This window comes from Eucyclogobius newberryi, unplaced genomic scaffold, assembly GCF_026437365.1.
Source record: "Eucyclogobius newberryi isolate DKJ021-1_F unplaced genomic scaffold, fEucNew1.0.hap1 SCAF_13, whole genome shotgun sequence".
Taxonomy (NCBI): domain Eukaryota; kingdom Metazoa; phylum Chordata; class Actinopteri; order Gobiiformes; family Gobiidae; genus Eucyclogobius; species Eucyclogobius newberryi.
Genome location: NW_027315757.1, coordinates 19,108,484 through 19,123,387, shown reverse-complemented (window position 1 = coordinate 19,123,387; position 14,904 = coordinate 19,108,484). Strand labels below are relative to the sequence as shown.

Below are 14,904 nucleotides of genomic sequence, written 5' to 3'. Positions count from 1 at the left end.
ACACAGCGGTTGCAGTGAGCGACAGGTATTTCCCTTTTTCTCCTGAAGCACTTTGTGTCGAGACTTGTGTTTGTGGGATTCCACGGTTTTCAGCCTAAAGCAACTTTTCAAACCAAATACTAAAGTCTAGGTCTAAACTTCTAAACTTGGACTAAACCAGGTCTACAATAGGACCAGGATCAGGACCGGGACCGGGACCAGGACCAGGATCAGGGCAGAGACCAGGATCAGGGCCAGGGGCAAGCAGGGGCCAGGGCAGGGGTCAGGACCAAACTCAGGATTAGGACCAAGATCAGGATTAGGCCCAGGATCAGAGCAAATGTAAAAAAAAATAGTTTGAATTCTTATATTTTTCTTTAAAATGTTTTATTTCAAACAGAGAAAAGAAAAGTTCTGAAAAGAAAAAGACAGTGAACCTCAACCAGTTTGTGAAAAACAGAGTAAAAACCATTCACATCCACAGGCAAAATGTTTCCCTCTCGTGGTCATGACACAAAGTGCAGCTCAAACACAAAAATTTAAAATAAAACTCAGACACTTTAGTCACGACACGTCACCATCTAGTGGTCAAACAGAAAACAACAACATGAAAGTAAAAGGACCAAACCAGGTCTAAACCAGGACTAAACTAATTCTAAACCAGGACCAAACCAGGTCTAATGAGAACACAGAGTTAGATTGACAGAAATCATTGAAGACAAAAGGCCTCGAGCTCAAACTGTTCATGTTCATGTGTGATTCACGTTTCATCATCAGAATCAGATTAACTTGGACTTTGCCGTTTACATCTGTAACATCTGTATCATCTGCCACATCTGCAACATCTGCAACATCTGCCACATCCGCAGCATCCGCAGCATCTGCCACATCTGCAAAGTATGTCACATCTGCAACATCTGCCACATCCGCCACATCTGCAGCATCTGCCACATCTGCCACATCCGCCACATCTGCAGCATCTGTCACATCTGTAACATATGCCACATCTGTCACATCTGTCACATCTGTAACATCTGTAACAATTATGCCACATCTGTCACATCTGTCACATCTGTAACATATGCCACATCTGTCACATATGTCACATCTGTAACATATGCCACATCTGCCACATATGTCACATCTGTCACATCTGTCACATCTGCAAAGTATGTCACATCTGCCACATCTGCCACATCCGCAGCATCCGCAGCATCTGCCACATCTGCCACATATGTCACATCTGTCCCATCTGTAACATATGTCACATCTGTCACATCTGTCACATCTGTCACATCTGCAACATCTGCCACATCTGCCACATCTGCCACATTCGCAGCATCCGCCACATCTGCAAAGTATGTCACATCTGCCACATCTGCCACATCTGCCACATCCGCAGCATCCGCAGCATCTGCCACATCTGCCACATATGTCACATGTGTCACATCTGTAACATATGTCACATCTGTCACATCTGTCACATCTGCAACATCTGCCACATCTGCCACATCTGCCACATCCGCAGCATCCGCAGAATCTGCCACATCTGCAAAGTATGTCACATCTGCCACATCTGCCACATCCGCAGCATCCGCAGCATCTGCCACATCTGCCACATATGTCACATCTGTCACATCTGTAACATATGCCACATCTGCCACATATGTCACATCTGTCACATCTGCAACATTTGCCACATCTGCATTATTTACCACATCTACAACATTTGCCACATCTGCAACATCTGTCACATCTGCAACATCTGTCACATCTGCAACATTTGCCACATCTGCCACATCTGCAGCATCTGCCACATCTGCAACATATGCCACATCTGCCATATCTGTCACCTCTGTCACCTCTGTCACATCTGCCACATCTGCCACATCTGTCACATCTGTCACATCTGTCACATATGCCACATCTGTCACATCTGTCACATCTGTCACATCTGTCACATCTGTAACATCTGTAACATATGCCACATCTGTCACATCTGTCACATCTGTAATATCTGTAACATATGCCACATCTGTCACATCTGTCACATCTGTAACATCTGTAACATATGCCACATCTGCCACATCTGTCACATCTGTAACATATGCCACATCTGTCACATCTGTCACATCTGTCACATCTGTAACATATGCCACATCTGCCAAATCTGTCACATCTGTAACATATGCCACATCTGCCACATATGTCACATCTGTCACATCTGTAACATATGCCACATCTGCCACAAATGTCACATCTGCAACATCTGTAACATCTGTAACATATGCCACATATGCCACATATGCCACATCTGCCACATCTGTCACATCTGCAACATCTGTAACATATGCCACATCTGCCACATCTGTCACATCTGCAACATCTGTAACATATGCCACATCTGTCACATCTGCAACATCTGAAACATCTGTCACATCTGTAGCATATGCCACATCTGCCACATATGCCACATCTGTAACATATGCCACATCTGCCACATCTGCCACATCTGCCACATATGCCACATCTGTAACATATGCCACATCTGCCACATATGCCACATATGCCACATCTGTCACATCTGTAACATATGCCACATATGCCACATATGCCACATATGCCACATCTGTCACATCTGCCACATCCGCCACATCTGCAGCATCTGCCACATCTGCCACATCTGCCACATCCGCCACATCTGCAGCATCTGCCACATCTGCAACATATGCCACATCTGTAACATCTGTAACATATGCCACATCTGTCACATCTGTAACATATGCCACATATGCCACATCTGCCACATCTGCCACATCTGCAACATATGCCACATCTGTAACATATGCCACATATGCCACATCTGTCACGTCTGCAACATCTGCAACATATGCCACATATGCCACATCTGCAACATCTGTAACATCTGCCACATCTGTAACATCTGCAACATGTCACATCTGTCACATCTGCCACATCTGCCACACCTTACCTGCCTGTTTCACAACAACAAAATAATATTTCTACATTTTTTCTGAATAATTATAAATAAATAAACAGCTTTTCAAAAGTCTTAACTAAATGTCAAAGTGTTTGTTAGAATTATGGCTTTTCTTGACATGAAAACATGAAAACATGAAACATAGAAAAATCCAATCAAGAAAAAGAATGTGTTAAAGAGACAAACAGAAGCTGCAGGGTGGAATGTACTTTTAAAGTGTTATTGAGTCCTCAAACAGTTTTAGAGCCAATGTGAAAACTGCAGCGCAATTAAGGTCATTTTAGTGAATAATAATGGTCTTAAAAATGACATGAGACGATTGGTTGTTTTTACTCCAAATAAAGAAATAACACTCCAAACATTTGACATTCGACTAGTCCAGACATTTGAGAAGCCATTTATGTTCAGCTTTTGTTCAGATTACCCAGAGAAAGTACCGCCCTCGCCTCGAGAAACCAACCAATCAGGGCTTAGAGTCGTCAGGGTGAGCGCTGGGGTCAGACGATGACAACCAGAGCTGAACGGACGAAGAACCTGAAAGAGAAACGGTTTGAGCTGCAACTGTCAATAAATGATTATTTCTATTGAACTTTGAGACTTTGTAAACACATTTTTAAACCAATAAAGGTGTAAATATGTGACAAAAGGCTTCAAGAAAGAGAATATTTAAGAATAAAGTGTATTGTTGATGAAAATCAGAAGGGTTTACCTGAGCTCTTCTTCTGGACTTTCTCTTTGGACTTGGACATCATTTTGCAAACGCTGATTCGTTCCATTTTGGCGCCGCTGCTGCTTCCGAAGCTTTTGATTGGTCCGTCGCTGCTGCAGATGACCCGCCCACCTGAGCTTCCGGTGTCCTTTTATGGAAGAGCGTTTGTTTCATCAAATTTTCAATGTTAAATACTGGTCTGTTGATCACTTTGACTTTTTGAACCCGTGAAAACATGTTTCCAAGTGAAAGATTTGCCTGGTTAATGTTCATAGCACATATTTCAGGCCCTAAAATGTGACAAGTTTAAATGAAGAGCAAACCAAGGCACGGGCGGTCGACCTGTGAGTGAATCCCAACTGTAAAGACCAGGAAATGTTGAAAAGACCAAACTAACTGATCAGAATTGGCCTCTTTGTGGTGCCTTTTATGCTCTGAATTTAGACTGTGGAGTTTGGAAACGCACTGTTGCTTAGGAATTTATCATTTTGAATTTGGAACATGAGAAAAACACATCCAAAGAGACATGTTTTTTCAGGATTAAAATAATTCAAAGTGATGAAATGGTGGTTAGTGTTTCTTACCTTTGCTCCTTTGTCGCTCTTGCCGCGTCCGAGCTTCCAATCCGAGCTCACAAACTTCCCGATCGAGCTAACGAGGCTCCTCCCTCCCGCAACGCTGATCCGACTCGGCTTTCCCGACCCGCTTCCCCCGCTCTCAACGCTGTTGCTTCTCTTGACCACTCCCCCTTTAGTTTTGTCGGTCGACCGCGACCGCGTGAAGAACGACGTCTTCTGCACCTGCGGCGGACTCAACCCTCGTTTACGCAGGTTCTTGCCTTCTTTTTCGTTCGCGTTCCTGTAAACGAGCCAGTCTTTCCCTTCCGTCTTCCCGAAGCGTCCCACGTTCGGAGGACTCAGATTGCGCGTCCTCAGATCCAAACCGGCGCTCACCGTCGTGTCGACTCTTCTAGGGCTCAGACTGCGATAAACCATCCAGTCACGTTCCGTGTCCGGACTGAGCGAGCGATTCCTCAGATGTTCCGCTGCAGGATCGGCAGAACCCGTCGGACTCATTGGTCTCGAGCCGAAGCCGCTCAGTCTCTCGCCGCTCATGCTTCGGCTGACGCGCCCGGAGCTGCTGCCGTAAACCCTCCACTCGCCGCTGTCCGCCTTCCCGAATTTGCCGTGGGGCGACAGCGGCGGCGGGCTGAACGGCCGCGAGTTCAGCTGAGGACCATCCGGACTTAAACCAGGGAAGAACATCCCAGAGTTCTGCGCTTCGCTCGGACTCAGAGGACTCCGCGCTCGCGAGTCGAACGCCAAATCGTCTCGTTCCGTGCGGCTTATTCGGTCTCTGTTGTAAAATAACCATTCTCCGCTTCCTGTTTGTCCGAAGCGGCCCAGATCTGGAGGACTCCTTGGACTTGTTGGACTCGTTGGACTCATTGTTCTCTGCCCATAATGACTGTCACTCCTGCTGAGCCTGTCCCGGTTCTGTCCGTACACTATCCACTCTCCACTCCCCGTTTGTCCGAAGCGGCCTTGATCTGGAGGACTCATTGCTCTGGGTACAGGACTCGTCGCTATGGGTACAGGACTCGTTGCTCTGGGAACAGGACTCATCGGCCCATAATAACTGTCTGAAACACTCCTGCTGAGTCTGTCCCGGTTCTGTCCGTACACTAAAAACTCTCCGCTCCCTGCTCGCCCAAACCGGCCCAGATCTGCGGGACTCATCGCTCTGGGTACAGGACTCGTTGCTATGGGAACAGGACTCGTGGCTCTGGGAACCGGACTCATCGGTGACAGATTCTGCGTCGGGGATCCGAACTCACGATCGTCGCTTTCCGAGGCGCGACGGCTGCCGGTTCTCTCCCTGTTCCCGTAAACTAACCACGCTCCGCTCTCGAATCGTCCCGGGCTCAAAGCTCTGGCTAAACCGCTGAGTCGGCTTCTGGGCGAACTCAGGTCCGGACCCAGGTTTGTTGGACTTTGTGTTTTTGTCGGACTTGCATTCTGGTTCTTGACAAGCGTTTGATCGTGGTTCTTGGGCGGACTGGTGCTCATTCGCCCGCTGCTCCTGCCGTAAACTTGCCACTCGCTGCCCACGTTCGCAGGGATCTCCAAACTTCCGTCACTTTTGGGAACTTTAACACCTCCTTCGACCTTCTTCTCAGCCTCGAACCTCTCCTCTGAATCTGACACACTTTTTTCCTTTCCACGTTGCTCTTCCATCGACACGTCTCGCTCCGAAGACGCCACAATAACATTTCCACTTTTCCGGTCGTTCGCATCTGCAAAACCATCAACAATTGGCGTATTTTCACTCATTTTCCCATTGTCTAAACCTGCTTCTTTGCACGTTTCGTTCACACTTTTAACCAAAACCCTTTTGGGACCTTCGTGAATCCAGTTCTTCAAATCTTTGGCGCTGAAGATCTCGTCCGGCAACGCTTCTTCAACCTTTTCCACATTATCTTCTCCCTCATCGTTCAACGCACCTTCGTTATTCTGTTCATCTAAAATCACAACCTCTTCAAACGTCTCTCGTTCTTCGCACTTTCTAGTCACTTTCGCTCGATACAATCCTCCAAACCCGGCCTCTTTCTCCTTTCCCACAATCACTCTTTCCGCGCCGTAAACCTGCAAACTTCCCGCGACACCGCTCGATCCGACCGGGATGTCTCCCCCGTTGTCTCCAAAGGTCCCGAAGCTTTCGCAAATCATTCCCGTTTCCTCTGAATCAGAGATGCCGTCACTGAACGAAGGGCTTTCTTTCAAAACGTAGCGCTCCACGGGTCGCACGCGCACGTTCGCTTCGGTCAAATCCTCGTCGAAATCCACCTCCGCAATCGCCTCGTTTTGCTTGGCGGTTTCGACAAATCCCTCCAGATCTTGGGGACAGAACGCGTCTTCGTTTAGCCTCAAAAACTCCTCCTCCAGCTCTGGATTTTGATGGAATTCCATCTCTAAATGAGCAATTGGAAAATCTGAACACAGTAACCCGTAATCTCCAGGACCTGTTGAGATTTTGGTCTCATTGTTCTGAAATTGTGCCATAATTTCTGGATTTTCAGCTTGGGTTTTGGGCACAGTTTCCTCTTGCTCGTGCTTGACGTGATTTTGTGAAATTTCCATCTCTTCCTCTGCTTTGAAAGTCTTTTTTGAACCGGAATCTTTATTTATTTGTGCGATATTTGGTTCAACAGCGGCGTCTTTTCGCATTTCATCTTCTCTCACTTTTGCCAGAATTGCGGCGTGATTTGCTGTCAAACTTTGGCCAGTTTTTGCAGTAAATTTCTCTGGAACTTTATCACTCTGTTCATCTTCTGTCTGAGCGTCAAAACTCCCTTCTGACTTAGACGTTTTTGTTTTGGTCTTGATTTGCTCTCCTAATTTTGGCTCCAGAATATTTTCTGTAAATACTTTTATAAATTCGACACCGTTGGTTTTGAGACCAAATTTAGAGCCATTTTCCGATGCTTTGTCCTGAATTTTAGTTTTCAAATCTTTCTCATCTTGTCTCACTTCATCGATCAATTGCCGCTTTAACTCGTTGGCGTTTTGTCTCACGTTTTGGTCACAAGATGTTGAAGTGAACTCAACGTTTTCCACTTCCTGTGTCTCAGCGTTCATTTTGGTCAAAGGATCGATGGTCGTCTCAGAGCTGAACGTTCCAGAACTTAAATTTACTGGCTTTGCAGAAGTTTCCGCGACAATTTCGTGTTCAATATTCCGAACTGTTGCATTTTCTCCTCCGCATTTCTCATCTTGGGCAAAGGAATCTACAAAACTTCCCGATAATTCTACCCTTCTGTCCTGGCGTTTCGATGCGCTTTGATCACAGTTTTCTGAAGTTAAAAAAACCTTGTCTACGTTATCAAAGTTGTCATCGTGGTTTGCATTCGTTTTGCTCAATGACTCTTGGATTTCTTCGATTATTTTCACAATAACGATGTTGCTTTCGCGGCGTTTCTTTGCGATATCGACGGTGGCTGAGTTTGAAGTCGTTTCTCCAACAGTTTTCTCATTTTCAGAGACGTTTTGGTCACAATTTTCAGAATTTGAAACAATCGCATCTTTAGCAAGAGCTTCCAGCGGCTTGACATTAGTTTTTCTCATGCTTTCTCGTGTTTCTTCCATTATTTTCACAACTACAACATTGTTTTTGCCGCGTGTTGTCTGGGAATCGACATTGATCCATTTTGGAGACGTTTCTGACGCATTTTCAACTTCAAGTTTAGCATTTTCTGGGCTTCGATTTTGCCCGATCGTCAAACTTGCGGATTCTTCTTCAAATCCAGCCACAGCTTGTTTTTGCGAAATTTCAATGTTTTCTTCTGAATTTAAGATATCTTTTTGTGAGTCCAGATCCTGACAAAGTTGCGGTCTTTTTTCTTCCAAGACCGTTTCTTCATCCTTGTCTTGCGTTGTCGTTTTTGCTTGAATCTGTGACTTATTTGTCAGAGTTACATCTGTTTTTGGCAATTTTTTTATTGCGTCTTGTTCATTTCGAGATGTTTGGTCTTCAACAGCAACTGATTTTGAAATTTGATGATGGTTTATGTCAAAATGTGTGATATTTGCGGATTCTTTCTCTTCTTTGGTCTTTCGATTTTCACTGGAAACTTTCTCATCTTCGTGAACTTTGATTTGGAGCCTATTTTCCATTTTCAGATTTTCCCCTTTCAAAGTCTCTGCGTTTAAAATCCTTCTTCTCTCCATTTTGTCTCCTGATTCGATTCCAAGATCTTTAACGGGTTCACCATTTCGGACGCAAACTTCTGCTTCTACTTCTTTAACTTTCAGACACGTTTCTACTTCTTCGGCTTTTGTTTTTGCATCTCGTCGTGTTCCATCTGCGCCAAAAACGCCAGAAACATTCGCCGCATCTTTGTTTGTCTTTGTCGCTGAGTCTTCTGAACTCACTGTTTTGGATGTCGATTCTGCTTCAATTCCGACTCGTGAAGTTTTTGAATTCTGATCCTGAACAGCCGTTGACGCTGTCCGTTTAGTTTCTGAGGCAGATTTTGCAGCGAAGGAAAGGTCTGGTTTTGCCTTCTGGTCGTTAGCATTTGGAAACTCCTCTTGGCTTTTGTTTGAGTCTAAACTTCCTTCTGAACGAGTCGTTTTAGATTCCAGGACTTGAACGGAGGCTTTACTGAGGCTCACACTGGTTTTTCCTGGAGTTTCAGCGCGTAAAAGGTTCACGTTCGTCTCTGGTCTCGGTGCAGTCGTGTTTTTAGCCTCAGACGTGGTTTTAGCTTTAGCCTCAGTCGTGTTTTTAGTATCAGTCGTGTTTTTAGCTTCAGACGTGATTTTAGCTTTAGCCTCAGTCGTGTTTTTAGTATCAGTCGTGTTTTTAGCTTTAGCCTCAGACGTGATTTTAGCTTCAGACGTGATTTTAGCTTTAGTCTCAGACGTGATTTTAGCTTCAGACGTGATTTTAGCTTTAGTCTCAGACGTGATTTTAGCTTCAGACGTTATTTTAGCTTTAGCCTCAGACGTGATTTTAGCTTCAGACGTGATTTTAGCTTTAGTCTCAGACGTGATTTTAGCTTCAGACGTGATTTCAGCTTTAGTCTCAGACGTGATTTTAGCTTCAGACGTGATTTTAGCTTTAGCCTCAGGCGTGATTTTAGCTTTAATCTCAGACATGATTTTAGCCTCAGGCGTGATTTTAGCTTTAGTCTCAGACGTGATTTTAGCCTCAGGCGTGATTTTAGCTTCAGACGTGATTTTAGCTTTAGTCTCAGATGTGATTTTAGCCTCAGACGTGATTTTAGCTTTAGTCTCAGATGTGATTTTAGCCTCAGACGTGATTTTAGCTTTAGTCTCAGATGTGATTTTAGCCTCAGACGTGATTTTAGCTTTAGTCTCAGTCGTGTTTTTAGCCTCAGTCGCCTTTTTAGCTTCAGACGTGATTTTAGTCTCTGACGTGTTTTTAGCTTCAGACGTGATTTTCGCTTTAGTCTCAGACGTGATTTTAGCTTTAGCCTCAGACGTGATTTTAGCTTTAGCCTCAGACGTGTTTTTAGCCTCAGACGTGATTTTAGCTTTAGCCTCAGACGTGTTTTTAGCCTCAGACGTGATTTTAGCTTTAGCCTCAGTTGTGTTTTTAGCCTCAGACGTGATTTTAGCCTCAGTCGTGTGGCGTTTGGAAGCCGCTGTCGAGTTGTGGTTCAGACTTGGTTCAAACCCGGTCTTTCTCTGGACCGACTGCCCGGCCCGGACCACCTTTGAGCCTTTGGTAGGTGGAGAATGGGCCAGAGGAGTGGCCCACTTTGAGTGAACACAGGAGGCTTTCAGCGGCCCAGGACTGAGGACTCTGTGGAGCAAAACATACTCACTTTTAGAAACAGGTCTAACCAGGTCTAAAGCAGGACTAAAGCAGGACTAAAGCAGGTCTAAAGCAGGTCTAAACCAGGACTAAAGCAGGTCTAAAGCAGGACTAAAGCAGGACTAAAGCAGGACTAAAGCAGGACTAAAGCAGGACTAAAGCAGGTCTAAAGCAGGACTAAAGCAGGTCTAAAGCAGGACTAAAGCAGGACTAAAGCAGGACTAAAGCAGGACTAAAGCAGGTCTAAAGCAGGACTAAAGCAGGTCTAAAGCAGGTCTAAAGCAGGACTAAAGCAGGACTAAAGCAGGACTAAAGCAGGACTAAAGCAGGTCCAAACAAAAATCCCAGTTCTCTTTACCTAAAGAGTGTTTCAGATTTTTTATTTGGAGAAACAGATTTTATGAATATCAATAAAAGCATTTGAGATTAATTTGTAAAAGCTGAAGTAAATAATTAAAACAGGATGTATTTAATGAATTGGTGAATAGTTAAAATACATTTGATCAACATTATTTGTTTGTGGGAAAAGTGGGCGAAACAGAAGGAGAAATGATAAGATAAGATAAGATAATCCTTTATTGTCCCACATGGGGAAATTTCATTGGTGCAACGCAGGTAGATACAGAGGTAGATACAGAAGAACAGATCACTTATAGGAAGTCTGAAAAACACCGTGATTTAAAGAGAAAAGCTGCCTTAATGAAAACACGGCTGGGTTTACAGCTTTTGCCTGCGGTTCTCGTCTGTGAGAAATGATTTGAGCTGAAAAACAAAATGATTCCGACAGTTTGAGCCAAATCTGAACTGGAGGCAGGTGTAAGTCCTGTTCAGACCTGAAACGCTTTGAAAATGAAGTGATTCGAGTCGTCACAGGAATCTGAATGTAGGAGGTTTAAGGGTTTGTCTTCTGCTTTAGAAACGTTCTGAGGGGTTTTATTAAGGATGCCACCAAAGGCTTGAAATCTCCCTCCAAAAAAGTCACTCGCAGGTTTGTGCCAAGTTTCAAATTTCAAAATTCATAGTGGAAAGTCCAGAGATGCAAGTTATTGGCAAATATTATTAAGGATGCACCATGTGCCGCTCACCGCACGTGTGACCCACTGAGCGTGTGACCCACTGAGCGAGTGACCCACTGAGCGAGTGACCCACTGAGCGTGTGACCCACTGAGCGTGTGACCCACTGAGCGAGTGACCCACTGAGCGTGTGACCCACTGAGCGAGTGACCCACTGAGCGTGTGACCCACTGAGCGTGTGACCCACTGAGCGTGTGACCCACTGAGCGTGTGACCCACTGAGCATGTTTGTGATGCTCTGGACCTGCGTGAACCAGGATATTTTTAAATTATTAGTTTCTAATAACATATTTCGTATCTACTGATTTGTATTGTGAGGTTTGGGGCCTCATCTCTCCTTGGGGCCCCTGGTGGAGGTTTGACTCATGTCAACAAAACTGTTAAATTGAATGAGTAGAAATGAAGGTTTTGTGATTTCTGACATGTCTTTGTGATTTTAATGTATTTTTTTCCTGTCGTTTGAAGGATTTTGTGTCTTGTGTACGAATTATGCAACAAATAAACTTGTCTTACCAATATCTTTGCATCGCAAATTGTGGCAAATTATGTAATAAATGTGACTGTTCTAGTCTCACCTGTGATTGGCCCTCAGCAGCACATCTTTGCTCTGATTGGCCCTCAGCAGCAGGTCTTGGCTCTGATTGGCCCTCAGCAGCACATCTTTGCTCTGATTGGCCCTCAGCAGCAGGTCTTGGCTCTGATTGGCCCTCTGCAGCAGGTCTTGGCTCTGATTGGCCCTCTGCAGCAGGTCTTGGCTCTGATTGGCCCTCTGCAGCAGGTCTTGGCTCTGATTGGCCCTCTGCAGCAGGTCTTGGTAGCGCTGTAGCTCGTCTCTCAGCTCGGTGACGTTTCTCTGCAGGTTTTCTGTTCGAGCGCTTTGTTCTTCTGAAGTGTCGAGCGTCATCTCCAGCTCGTCACAGAGACAAGTCGCTCTGAGCTGAGCCATAGACAGAAACTGCTCCAGCGCCCCCATGTGGTCGAGCGCTGACGACTCCAGGGTGCAGGACTGAGAAGAAAACACAAAGAGTCATCTGTTGTCTGGATCAGGTTTATGAGCTCTGTGTTTAAACATAACTCATGTTTTCTTCAAGAATCTAATATAAATCCTCCCTTTTTAATCCAGTGGCCAATCTGAGACATTCACAATTACATCTTTGGTCCTTCCAAGTTTGTGTGTGAGGGGCATGGCTAAAGCTAGCATGAACAGGAACAGTTTTGCCTCATTTCTTTGACTTCTCTGCAAAGCCTCTGAGTTTGAACCTGTCTTTATGTCATGCTTTGACTTTGGATCATGTCAGACACATTATGACCTGGAAATATCATATCATGGCTCTTGACAAAGCGAGTGCCGTGCGTCGATAAACAGGAAACAGCTGTTGCTAACGTGCTTTGCTAGTTTTGTGTTGCTAAGGCTCAACATACAAGTTAGCATCAGTGGAAATACGGCGCTTCATCACAGGATCATGTCAGAGTTTGAAGAGAAATTATGTTTTTCTTTTCCTTCTTTCTGCCGTCTTGCTTTGGTCTGAGTCTGCGTTCTCTCTGGTCCAATCATCTGGCTGTGGAGCTCCTCCTGAGCTAAAGTCCACCTGGAGCTCAGAAGAACCAGCTTCAGGAGCTAGAACCTCTCAGGGTCCACTTTGCATCCAAACCAGACCAGAGACTTAAGACTGAGGCACGGTTTAGGAGCAAACAGGACAAAGAGAACTAGAGGAAACTTATCCTAACATTACAGACTTTCCTCTTGGAATCTACTGTCAATTGTTTCCCGATAAATACTCGCTTAAAGTCTGTAAAAAAAACAGTTCAAGGTGAGTAAAGTCTGACTTCAGATGTAAAACAGAACTTTGATGATCCGAACCTAAAAACCATCACTTTCTCTTTCTGAGAATAAACTCCAGGTCTAAACCAGGTCTAAACCAGATCTAAACCAGGTCTAAACCAGGTCTGAACCAGGTCTAAACCAGGTCTAAACCAGGTCTAAACCAGGTCTAAACCAGGACTAAACCAGGACTAAACCAGGACTAAACCAGGTCTAAACCAGGACTAAACCAGATCTAAACCAGGACTAAACCAGATCTAAACCAAGTCTAAACCAGGACTAAACCAGGTCTAAACCAGATCTAAACCAGGACTAAACCAGGACTAAACCAGGTCTAAACCAGGTCTAAACCAGATCTAAACCAGGACTAAACCAGGTCTAAACCAGGACTAAACCAGGACTAAACCAGGACTAAACCAGGTCTAAACCAGGACTAAACCAGGTCCAAACCAGATCCAAACCAGGTCTAAACCAGGTCTAAACCAGGTCTAAACCAGGTCTAAACCAGGACTAAACCAAGACCAAACCAGGTCTAAACCAGATCTAAACCAGGACTAAACCAGATCTAAACCAGGTCTAAACCAGGACTAAACCAGGTCTAAACCAGGTCTAAACCAGGACTAAACCAGGACTAAACCAGGACTAAACCAGGTCTAAACCAGATCTAAACCAGGACTAAACCAGATCTAAACCAAGTCTAAACCAGGACTAAACCAGGACTAAACGAAGTCTAAACCAGAACTAAACCAGGACTAAACCATCTAATCCAGGTCTAAACAAGGACTAAACCAGGACTAAACCAGGTCTAAACCAGATCTAAACCAGGACTAAACCAGATCTAAACCAAGTCTAAACCAGGACTAAACCAGGACTAAACCAAGTCTAAACCAGGACTAAACCAGGACTAAACCATCTAATCCAGGTCTAAACAAGGACTAAACCAAGTCTAAACCAGGACTAAACCAGGTCTAAATCAGGTCTAAACCAAGTCTAAACCAGGACTAAACCAGGACTAAACCAGGTCTAAACCAGGTCTAAACCAGGACTAAACCAGGACTAAACCAGGACTAAACCAGGACTGACTTGTTGCTGGAGCAGGTCCAGTTCTTTCTGCAGAGATTCTTTCAGCTGCAGAAGCTCCTCAGGAACACACGCCTTCTCCTGGACACAAAAGGTATTACATATGTGACTGAAACATCATTGTAACAGACTGAAGTGCGTTGCTCAGAGGCACAGACTGAAGTGCGTTGCTCAGAGGCACAGACTGAAGTGCGTTGCTCAGAGGCACAGACTGAAGTGCGTTGCTCAGAGGCACAGACTGAAGTGCGTTGTTCAGAGGCACAGACTGAAGTGCGTTGCTCAGAGGCACAGACTGAAGTGCGTTGCTCAGAGGCACAGATTGAAGTGCGTTGCTCAGAGGCACAGACTGAAGTGCGTTGCTCAGAGGCACAGATTGAAGTGCGTTGCTCAGAGGCACAGATTGAAGTGCGTTGCTCAGAGGCACAGACTGAAGTGCGTTGCTCAGAGGCACAGATTGAAGTGCGTTGCTCAGAGGCGTGTGTTCAGGGGGAGTAGAGCCTCTCACCTGCTGCAGACTCCAGTTCAGCTCAGGCAGAGTCACGTCGCTCCAGCTCACGTTCTGCAGCTGAAGGGTTAAATCCACATCTGGGGTTCGATTCTGGACCTGAACCGAGATCTGAGCCCTTTGAGCCACAAGGGAGCGCACATCCTGAGACAGACACAGCAATCAGACAAACAAACAAACAAACAAACAAACAAACAAACAAACAAACAAACAAACACACACACACATACACAAATACACACAAACACACATATACACATACATACACACATACACACATACATACATACATACATACATACACACACATACATACATACAGACACATACATAAGTTTTATTGAAAGACAACGTACTAAAATAAATAAATCTGATTTTTTTCTGACTTTCAT

General features: G+C 44.9%; 1 protein-coding gene across 1 annotated transcript; it reads right to left on the bottom strand.

The window, feature by feature from the left end:
* Positions 1–2,852: 2,852 nt before the first annotated feature.
* Positions 2,853–14,904, bottom strand: LOC140358781 (uncharacterized). Its single transcript, XM_072443830.1, has 7 exons — positions 14,899–14,904; positions 14,513–14,656; positions 14,011–14,088; positions 11,681–12,111; positions 4,274–10,019; positions 3,690–3,837; positions 2,853–3,514 (listed from the first exon to the last, which is right to left on the bottom strand). The coding sequence occupies exons 1-7, from the start codon at positions 14,902–14,904 to the stop codon at positions 3,444–3,446; spliced, it is 6,624 nt and encodes a 2,207-aa protein (XP_072299931.1). The 3' UTR covers positions 2,853–3,443.

What these genes read in the sequence shown, in the direction of transcription:
- LOC140358781 (XM_072443830.1), bottom strand. An exon ending in CTGCTGAGGGCCAATCACAG is followed by an intron (nt 10,020 to 11,680) that starts GTGAGACTAGAA and finishes TTTGCTCCACAG; the next exon opens with AGTCCTCAGTCCTGGGCCGC. An exon ending in AGTCCAGAAGAAGAGCTCAG is followed by an intron (nt 3,515 to 3,689) that starts GTAAACCCTTCT and finishes TTTCTCTTTCAG; the next exon opens with GTTCTTCGTCCGTTCAGCTC.